Raw genomic sequence first — 11,235 nt, 5'->3', positions numbered from 1 at the left:
ATCAAGGGTGGGCCAATTGCCAAAAAAATGTTTTTGATCACTCGTAACTTTCGAAAAAAATAATCATAGAGAGCTGGGATTTCTTGCGTTAGCATCGTCTCGGTGTCCTCTGTCCTCTCATAACAAAATTTGCGTAGGTTGTCATGGAACAAAAAAAAAATTTCCGAAAATTTTCCAAGTCCAGCGTTAAAAAAAATCTTAAATTGCAAATATCTCGAAAATGGTAAGAGTTATCGAAAAAATATATCGAAAAACACCCCCATTCCGGTAGCAAAGCTACCCCCCCCCCTGTCGATTTTGGAGGTGGAGAATACGTGTACCAAGTTTTGGTGGTCCTGAGGTCAAGAGGTAAGAAGTTAGCCCACCCTCCAAAATTTTGATCACTCGTAACTTTTGAACAAATAGTCGTAGAAAGATCGGGTTTAGTGCGTTGGTCGAGTCTCGGTGTCCTCTGTCCACCCATACCAAAATAAACATATGTCATCATGGAACCAATTTTTTCATCAATCAAAAATTTTCTAAGTCTACAGCGTTTAAAAAATCTTAAATTGCAAATATCTCGAATTTTTGACAAACAGAGGTGTCCCATAGGATCTTTGAGAAAAACAAACACGTGAAACTCTATAGAGGTGTGGTAATCTATAACCGCAGCCGTTAGAGAACCTTTTACTTTTTTTTTTGGTTGGGCACCACGCACCCCTGGCGAGGTTATATAGGGGCCAGGGGATCCTAAAAAAAAAAACAATTATTATTATTATTTGTTTGTTTTGCGTCACAATACGGAAAAAATAATGAGAGGCACGCGCACACGCGCGTGTGTGGCACATCGTTTCCCCGAGAGAGGTTTACAAAGGTCACGATATATATATAAACATTTGGCCAGGACTTGGAAAATTACGATAAGGTGCATTCGTACTTCAAGGATGAGAAAGTAAATTTACTCGTACCGGCTTTTCTGCGCCGTGAAACATCGTCAGCGCAATAAATGAGGCGCGGAACGTGGAGAGAAAGTGAGATTTTGAGGTTTTCGTGGTCGTTTGGTCAAGAAATCAGAATTGTTGTGGGAATCACATTTACTATCTACTAACCTATGTTCGGAAATCGAAAATAGCAACCAGAAGTAGGGTTATCTTGGAAACGGTAAGACTTAGAAAAAATCTGTTTGCGGATTCGTCATGTACACCTATACGTGAGAAAAAGTATGAATAGAACCTATGTTCGGAAATCCAAAATGGCGACCGGAAGTGGGGTTATCTTAGAAACGGTAAGACTTAGGAAAAATCTGTTTGGGGATTCATCATGTACACCTATACGTAACAAAAAGTATGAATAGAACATATGTTCGGAAATCCAAAATAGCGACCGGAAGTGGGGTTATCTTGGAAACGGTAAGACTTAGGAAAAATTTGTTTGCGGATTCATCATGTACACCTATATGTGAGAAAAAATATGAATAGAACCTATGATCGGAAATCCAAAATGGTGACCGGAGGTGGGGTTATCTTGGAAACGGTAAGACTTAGGAAAAATCTGTTTGCGGATTCATCACGTACGCCTATATGTAAGTAAAATATCAATAGAACCTATGTTCGGAAATCCAAAATGGCGACCGGAAGTGGGGTTATCTTGGAAACGGTAAGACTTAGGAAAAATCTGTTTGGTGATTCATCATGTACACCTATACGTGAGAAAAAGTATGAATAGAACCTATGTTCGGAAATCCAAAATGGCGACCGGAAGTGGGGTTATCTTAGAAACGGTAAGACTTAGGAAAAATTTGTTTGGTGATTCATCATGTACACCTATATGTGAGAAAAAGTATGAATAGAACCTATGCTCGGAAATCCAAAATGGCGACCAGAAGTGGGATTATCTTGGAAACTGTAAGACTTAGGAAAAATCTGTTTGGGGATTCATCATGTACACCTATACGTAAGAAAAAATATGAATAGAACCAATAGTGTCCGGAATTCATGCGGGTTTGGACGTGACGACGCAGTTCAATAACATAGGTTAGACCAAGAAAAAAAACCTTGGTGATTTTATTTCGAGTAAGGTGTTGGCAACACTGCGAGAAAATGAGGCTTATGTCTTACAAGAGCAAACCATTAAGTCGAGCCTCACCGAGCCTCACTTCGAGCCTCACTTTCGGTTGCAGAACTGTCTTTATGGTCCTACTCTAAAGTAGGTCAAAGCACGTAGAGGCTCTCGTGTAGTTTAGCACAAAAAAAAATGAATAGGTTAAGTTATATCACGTAAGATCGTGGCATTCGTACCAAGTACGAGTGGGAAAAAAGGGAAATTTTGCTAAAACATAGCTAAGCGCTAAAACATAGACAAAAAATTGTCAATATATGTCAAAAAGTGATATTCAATTGATAAAAAAAGAGGCTAAAAAAGGGCTCGTACCAAGTACTATTTTGAAACGCTTAACTTACACTACTGTTGTATGAAGCGAGAAAAACCACAAGGTAGATTTCATAAGATACCTAGCACTCAGTAACTAACAAACTGCATTTTTAATATTAATGTCCTCATGATTAACGAACCTTATTTATTCTCACCACGCAATGGGTAAAATATTTGGAGCATTATCCCACTTTCCGGAAAAATATTTCGCGTTTCTGCTACTTTTGACTTTTGTTGGCATGATATCCCGGATCACTTTTACGAGACGAGACGAGACAAAACGAGACGGAACAAGACGAGACGGGACAAGACGAGACGAGACAGAACCCTTCGAGACGGGACACGAGACGGGACAAACGAATATTTTCGAGACGAGACACGAGACGAGACAGCATTTTCACGAGACGGGACGGGACAGACCAAAGTCTCGTCTCGTCTCGTCTCGTGGGCAACACTACAGGGAATTCTCCCTCCCCTTTCCTAACCTGTACACCTCTAATTTAATTCTCAACCAAGCCAAGAATTTCGTCCATCTATATTTCATATCACTTTCGTTATTGTTAATGAAGAATTCGAAATAAAAATTTGTCTTTAAATCTCAAGTTAGCAAGTCAGCCAAAATTATGTTTTTATACTAAATTTTACATTAATTGAAGATTTGCAAAGGCACAGTAAACCTTTTCATGATCGTTCCACTCGAAAAACACCACGTGGACGTTTGTAATTTGTGGCCGAGATATGGCATTGATAAAGGGTAGAGAAAGGCTCCCCATATATTTTAATTATGAATGTTTTTAGAGGTTGACCCTGAAGATAGTAGTTTACCTCATGAGTTCTATAGAACATAATGCAGATGTGAAAATATGACAGAAGCACGAATAGAAATTTACAGAAAGATGTTATGCAAATTTTTCTTTTGTCTTGATTACAAATAATATTGTCGACCTTTAGTTAATAATTTGTCACCCGTTTATTGAGACCAAGTTACAGCTGTGTTAGTTCTATGATGGGATTTGGACATGTAATATAAGAGTGTGCTCTCTGGATTTTATGTTTACTCAGTAGAAAGTTTTGACTATATTATGGAAGTCGTTATTGATCTAAATTTTATTTTGGCATTGTTGTAGTTTTTCTTTTGATCAGAAGTTTGTATATTTTTCTTTAAATTTAACTATGTTGGGAACTGTGAATACGTTGATTAAGGTTTAAACGGAGAACCTTCTCTCATGTTAATTTTTGGAATGTTTATTGGAAACTTGAGAATGTAAATAAATAATGTAATCGTTAATGGGTATTTCCTTCAGAGTAAATTTAGTTTATAAGTACAAATTAACTGGCCTCCATTTGGTTTGATGAGGTGTCCCGCCGTCACTGGTCAGTGAGGCGGAGGCTTTATCAATCCATAAGGTGTCAGTTTGGATTATGCTGATTTCGCTCGCGACTCGCATGCATAACCTATATCTAATCTGTGTCCTCACTGGTCAGTGGGATGCGGGTGCGATCACGATGGAAGTTTAAGCGTAAGGAAGGTTACCTTACTTTAGGGTTAAGGTTCTTGGTTAAGTAAGCATAAATTATTTTATTATTATTATTCAAAAGCAGACCCTTACCCGAACTTCGGGATGCGGACTCTCATGACCCGCAGGAACTGAGCGTAGTCGTGGCATATATATATCTTATAACAGAAAGAGAAATGGTAGGCATCGACTCCGGTCTTGGTCTTTCGAGGGGACCGAGCCGGTGTGTCATGTGCCTTGGCGACGGGCTGAAGGCCTACATTGTTGCAGGGTGCATAAATTTAATATTCATTCATTTATTCTTTGTCAAAAATGATTGTATCCAGAGGTCGGTACTCCAAGAGTAACTACACTGCATCCAATGATTGAAGAGTGGCAAATCCTAATAAGCGTTCTTTTACCTGCCCGCGATATGTTTTGAATCGAATTTTAAGTGTAATTTGCATTTTAAGGCTCACGTTCAATACATTTTCAAATAATATCCCCTCATTAGCTTCAAGAGTATCGAAGAAATTCCCTTTGTTAAGGTTTCCTCAGACTCATCATCTCGAAATTCAAGTCCCTGCATAGTAAGAAACCGCGATGAATCCACAACAACTGACATTGAGTGTCGGGTTTTCTTCGATCACCTTTGGTCCTGGGTTCGATACCCAGTGGAGGCACTTTTAACTGTAGGTCCAGTCCCGATTAGCCTTACTGTGCATAAAGTGGACTTAAAACATCAAATCAACCAACCAACCAAATCTTGAATCAACTTTGAATGTCTTTTACTAATTAGCGTTGTCAGTAACGACCACGATTAGAATAATTTGCCCGTACTACAGATGATGTCTTGCGGTCCTCAAAATATTCGTGATGTTTTAAAACCATCCACATTCAACATTTTTTCCCAGTTCTTAAGACTGGTTAAAACTTAGGTTAATCTCGGCTATTACAGGACATAAATGAATGAGAAATCACCTATGCCCAGGTCGGCGCTCGAATCTTGGACGAAGCAAATTAATATTTGTTAATCAAGTTGGTATTATAAGCAGGAAAGTGCTATCATGCAGAATACACCACTTTGAAAAGGTGAAAATCGTCATACTCTTATAAATGAACTCTCTTATTATTCGATATTTAATTAACTTCAGTTGGGGGGCCCGGGTGGGGGGGGCGAAGTGTCTGACATGGGGCGTCCCCCTGCCCCCTCTGGCGTCGTCACTGCTTCCAACCCTCTAAAAACTTCGCTGCTGATAGCCTCACCTTCGAAATGGAAGCGAGAAAGGCATTCCGTCTCGAATTTCAAAAGGCTTTTCCCGTCTCGTGAGCAACACTAATGAACTCATTAACGAGCGGTCTCAGGTCCAAATTATCAAGCACAGTTTGATGTATGTGGCCTACCGCTAAGCTACTTAGTCTCTTCTGCCTCATTGTAGATCTCAAATATGTCTTTAGTCGGCTAATAGCACTGAATGACCTTTCGACTGTGGCTATCGTCATCCAAATCTTGGCGAAAGAATTCTCGCGTTTGCTGAAAGTTTGTTGTGCAACTGTTCACAGCTGATGTGCATTTTTTCTCTACGGCTGTTACTTTTTGTAGTCCTGTAGATTCATGTCCTTGTTTAACACATGATTTTGCTGTGTCACACACGTCAGTGTATATTGATTTATAATACTATTTTGGAGTGTAGAAATTGTGATGTTTGGTAGCATCAGGATTTTCAAGTCTCTTAGGGACGTGACATTGCCGGGGCAATTCTGGCTCATCAACGAGGCTCGGTTTGCCCTCTGTGCATTTCAGCCAGAACTGCTCAAAACACATTCGCTTTTCTTGAAAGATGTCAGTCAAGTATTTTAGTTTTGATTCCACTTCTGTAGCACCAATGCGTGGAGATTGAATCTTCCAGTTTACCTCTTCTATTGGACCCATCACATTGCAGTAAAGGGAAAGAAAGAAAAATGTCTTGAAGTGAAGCATTGTCTCTAGGTATCCAGCACATTTTAATACTGCGTCAGTAGAATCTTCTTCAGAAAATTTCTCAAGAAAATTGAGAAGGTTTTCATAGTTCCTTAAGATCTATTGCATCCTGGAGGCTCTCAACGTCTACCGACGAGGGAAAAGTGGTCGCACTCCAGTATGGCCAGCATTCGCATTCACATCAATAATATTCCTAAATATTTGCATTATTTTAGGGGATTCCCAAACAGTCTTTAACAAGTAGTTGGCTAAATTCATTATGTCTCTGATTAATATATGTATAATAGTAAATAATAATTATATACTTAGTATATAGTAATAAGTCATGTGCTTTGCTGTCTCCGGTCATAGACCCCCAAAGTTGATGGTTTAGCGGTCTCAGCCCCCGAAGTTGATGGTCTAGAACATTTCAATGTGTATTTAAAGTTCATGTTCATGTGGCACAACTCAGAGAAAACTTTACAAGAGAAGCAAAATAATACATTAGATCCTCTTAAGCAAAATTATTTGGGGAGCTCTGCCCCCACATCATTAAGATTGGGGAGACTCGAGCCCCCCTAAGCCCCATGGAGTCGGCGCCTATGAATAGTGATGAGCAATTTACCTACTATTATATTTGCTGTACAATTGTAAAATCTGAAAAATCGTCAATGTTATTTTCGTAGGTTTTTTTAGCATCACATTGTAATATTTCATAGCTCGCGGGAGATCACGACCCCCCATAGCCCCTCCTCTGGGTACGGGCCTGTCATACAGCTTCAGATTTCAGCTCGCGAAATCACAGAGAGACATTTTTAGGGTGGGCGAAAGTAATAAATATTATTTTGGTCAGTAATTTATTATTATTATTATTTAAATGTGATATAGACGGTGTTAAAGGCGGAGTTACTGCGTCTGGTAATCCTCGAACATCCGGTTACGCTTACGATGCTATGTACGTTAATATGAAAGGGCAAAGTGGATATTCTTTTACATGGAAATAGGGTGTCAGCTGTGTAGCATATGGTTGCACAGTTCGATCGGGAACATATTTATTGAGTCAAGTATCACTTCGTAGGTTTCCGAAGAACGTATAGAAACGAAACCTGTTGATACAAGCAGAGCGAGAAAGGATTTTTACGACTTGCATTTTGTTACAAGCATGTTGATCGTTTATCTGCGTATTGTGTTGTGGTGAAAAGCACGCCTTTTAGTGAGGTTTCAAACCAAAGCGACACGCGACAGCAGTGGTTCGTACCGAAGTGACAAGCGACACAGGCCCATTTAGTCTATAAATAAGCATTTACCGCTCATGGGAAATCAAGTCTCAGGCGGCACAATGCACGCCATTGGGAATGTGAGCGACACGTGCAGCTTGTCGTGTCGCTTCGGTATGAAAAATTTCATTGATCACTGAGGATTCACTTTATTTTGAGTGGCACGGAGATTACACACCGAAGCGACAAGCAACAGCCCCTTTACTCTGAAGGAAACAATTCACCTTGCATATAAGTACAACAGAGCGAGGCGACACGATGCATGGTACTGAGAAAACAATAGTCCAGTCCAAACGACACGTGCATTTTCTCGTGGTGAATGGGTTCGAAAGGAAGGTTTCAGACTGCAGCGATACGTGTCTCTTGGAAACCAACATTAAAAAATAAACAACACCTTCCGAATTAAAGCGACACGACAAATTGCGGGTGTCGCTTATCGCTTTCATGTCGCTCGGACTGGGCCGATTTATCAATGCCGTGCATTGTGTTGCCCCGGCCTGTTATTTGCGCAAGCGTGACTGGTGAATGGTTTGCTTTAGATCAAATGCTTCTGTGCGAAATCCCGATATCGCTTGTCGCTTCAGTCTGAAAACTCCTTTGTTGCTTGAAGTAAATTCGTGCAAGTGAAAGTTGAATGCCATATCATAGGTTTCCCCTAAATCCCTCAGGCGGAAAGGCGACGTTGAAAGCACATATATTCACTAGCATTTGTTATGTGTCATTACTTCTGCAGATTTGTTAGCAAAGTTTCACTTAAGCATACTTTATAATATAATAATATCACTACTTTTATTTTTTATAGAATTATCTTTCCCTCACTTTTCCATTTACAAAATAATTGAATATATCCAAAACGTTCGTCGTGCTCTGTACATGAGATACTTGTATGTACGTAGTGTGCTATACCACTGGCGGCCACAAAGACACGTCATATTTTAATAATCTGCTCTGCAGTTGATCATCCGACGGATTCTAGACGTCCACTCCTTCATAGTACAACTGGTACAACTTTAAATACCTTTCTTGACTATCGTCGAACAACTGATGAAAACAAGCGCTCATTTCTTACTTCGTATGCCAGTTAAACTGCACTGGGAACAACAGTGACTGGCCTAAACCGGAAGTTTCGGGGGGACCGGGCAAGACCTCACCAATGTTTATGTTTACATTTTTAACACGGACAATATTGCTGACGAATTCCTGAAGATCTCGTATTGGATATTCACATTGAGATTTCAAATGTAAAGAACGGATGGGGCCTCGCATTCAAATCTCGCCCAGGGTCTCGCGATCATAGCTCGCGATATGTTTCTACGCCACTGGTGTCAACGCACAAATTTACACAACGTATTTGCAAACACATTTTCATTCCGATTCAGATATCTATGTTTTGTGAAATAATTTTGTGATAGAGAAAGGGCAGTTTATGACAGATCGTCGTAAGTTGTTGAGTTGCAGTCAAATGTTGTATAAAAAATTCATTTTGTGCTTGTCAATGAAGATGTATAAATTATAACTTTTTGATCATGTGTTGAAAAGCTAACCAGCCTGCTCACACTAAAGTTAAACAACAGTCCCTTATTTCTATTCAATATTTCAGAAGTTAATATTAAAGAATTTTTCAGGGTTAATTATGATAACAAACTAAGAGCACCAAACCTGTCTTGCACAACACATCTACATGCTTACTTTCTGCGTGAAAAAATTACCTTCTGCAGTGCTCACTTTGAGTTCAACTTATGTGTAAGGAGACTCGCTCGGCTAAATCCTTTAAGTGCCCTTGCAAACGGATTACGGAAGTTACTTGTCTTATAGGCTCGCTGATTACTTGGTCGTATTTTATAATCATGTGAAGTTGGTAAGTTGAGTAATATAACTTGTGTATGAAAACCAATGAAAATCGACGCTTTGGTGCAGTAGTGGTGAATAAAATACACACCAAAAGGAGTTTTCAGAAACGAATCTACACTTGTTCGCCCTTGGAAGGTCATTCAAGACGAGGGATCGTTGCCTGTCTTTGATTCACCGGGTTTGGTAAGGTTTTTAACTTGTAATTATTTCATTCGCTTCCATTATTTTCGAAAAGCCAATATATAGGAATATTTCTTTTAAAGTTTTTATGAATTCAAGTATTGCCAGAGAAGTTCTGTTTAATGTAATCGATTTTTTTCTCTGCAACTTGAAGTTTTCCCCATGTTATAACAGTGTAGATGTAATATTTCCAGATTTGCCCTGTAATGTAGCACGGTTACACATTATTAATGAATGCAAGGAATGGCATTTTATCTTGTACAAAATTGTATTCATTGCAATAGAGCATTTACCTGTTTCAACTGTCTCCCATTTTTATTAATTTATTTACGGACCCAAATTTCACCAAATTACAATGCAGCTACCAAACTGAATTCATTCTTTTTGTTAGTCAATTCATTGGTAAGTGTGCCCTAACACAAATATTTTCTAGTATGGAACAACCATTACTAGATGACTTTTGCTACATCCAGTTGAATGTGAATAATTTTTAAATTGTGTTTCATAATCCAGAAATCTTTGAGACTCTTGATTCTGGAGTTTATAATAAACAAAAATTATTAATTTTGAAATTATTATATCCCGAAGAGTAGGTTGTGGAAGTTAATGAAAGTGCAGAAAAACACAGGCAACCAAAACTAACTAGCCTAACCCATGTGTAAGGCATAAAAGTAAGGCTATAATTGTAGATTAATTATTCCTCAATGCCCTTCAAATACCACCCTTAGTACACACAAACCCATTGTTAATGCACTCAATAACAGTTTTCCCTGACATCGCTATTTGAAATGTAGCATTTTGATTTGAAATATTGTGGGTTATCTTTGTATTTCCAAATGTAGGAATAGTAGATAAATAAAACTGTTCATATTTTAAAATTTCAATTCCTGTATTGAAAATTTGTATTTTTCTTCCTGAACGTCTAGGTTGTCCACTCTTTCTAAAATGCCTATTGAAAAAATTCATGCACGTCAGATCTTTGACTCCCGCGGTAATCCAACTGTTGAAGTGGACTTGATAACTGAGAAGGGATTGTTCCGAGCTGCTGTACCTTCAGGAGCCAGTACGGGCATATATGAAGCTCTTGAACTAAGGGATAATGATAAGGGCAACTATCATGCAAAGGGAGTTAGCAAAGCTATTGCTAATGTGAATGATGGTATTGTTCCAGAACTTCTGAAGCAGGTAAGAAGTAGCTTGGCACTACGTTTTTTGGAGCGAGTGAAGAATATAGGGTATAATTTAACAATACAGGGAATTTCTCCAATTTGTTTGAAATTTCGGATACTTACTAATTTGGGTCTCCTAATCACGAATCTGCACTTAAAATTTGGCGCTCACGTATAGAAATTCCTGAATTATGGCTAGCCCCATGGACCATTGGCGCTAGCCCCACGAACCATTGGCGCGTGGTTAGGTTAGGAAACATAGTTAAATTTTAGGGTCGTAGTAATATCAGGAATATATATATACAGTAGAGCGTCGATTATCCGAAGTAATTGGGGGACATGGGTGTTCGGAAAACTGGTTTGTTCGGATAATCGAACTGTACATGTTCATTTGCCAAAAAGAAGTACTGTACAGTAAATTTATTCATAAAAACAGGCATCTCTTTAAGTATGTATTACAAAGTAACGTACAAAGGCAACTTTAGTAGGAATATATAGTATGTGGTACAGTTTATTAAACAAAAATATGTACATACGCATTTTGCATGAACAATACACACAGTACACAAAATTAACGTTTAAAAAAAATCCTTTATTTTGGTCTGTCTAAGCAAGCCTACACGCTTAGCGAGTATACAGTTCGGTTAAGCGATCGTTCGGTTGACCGACGTTCGGATAATCGACGCTCTACTGTATGTGTATATATATATATATATATATATATATATATATATATATATATATATATATATATATATATATATATATATATATTTCGTTCTTTAAGTATTTGAAACGGAAAATCTTGCGATAAATAATGAGCAATTGTGCATTGTCTGTTGCGATGACTGACCCTCTTATTTTGTAAGTTTGACACGTGAGCGCCAAATTTT

General features: G+C 38.5%; 1 protein-coding gene across 1 annotated transcript in view; it reads left to right on the top strand.

The window, feature by feature from the left end:
• The first annotated feature begins 9,050 nt into the window (after positions 1-9,050).
• Eno (alpha-enolase) overlaps positions 9,051-11,235 on the top strand; it is a 63,805-nt gene continuing 61,620 nt past the window's right edge. The window contains exons 1-2 of the mRNA XM_083120391.1: positions 9,051-9,176; positions 10,100-10,358. Of these exons, the coding sequence (XP_082976517.1) occupies positions 10,119-10,358 (240 nt within the window). The 5' untranslated portion in view covers positions 9,051-9,176; positions 10,100-10,118. The remainder of the gene's footprint in view (positions 9,177-10,099; positions 10,359-11,235) is intronic.

The sequence above is a fragment of the Lepisma saccharinum genome, chromosome 4 (genome assembly GCF_977018435.1).
Source record: "Lepisma saccharinum chromosome 4, izLepSacc3.1, whole genome shotgun sequence".
NCBI classification, from domain to species: domain Eukaryota; kingdom Metazoa; phylum Arthropoda; class Insecta; order Zygentoma; family Lepismatidae; genus Lepisma; species Lepisma saccharinum.
This window is presented reverse-complemented; position numbering and strand designations above follow the sequence as displayed.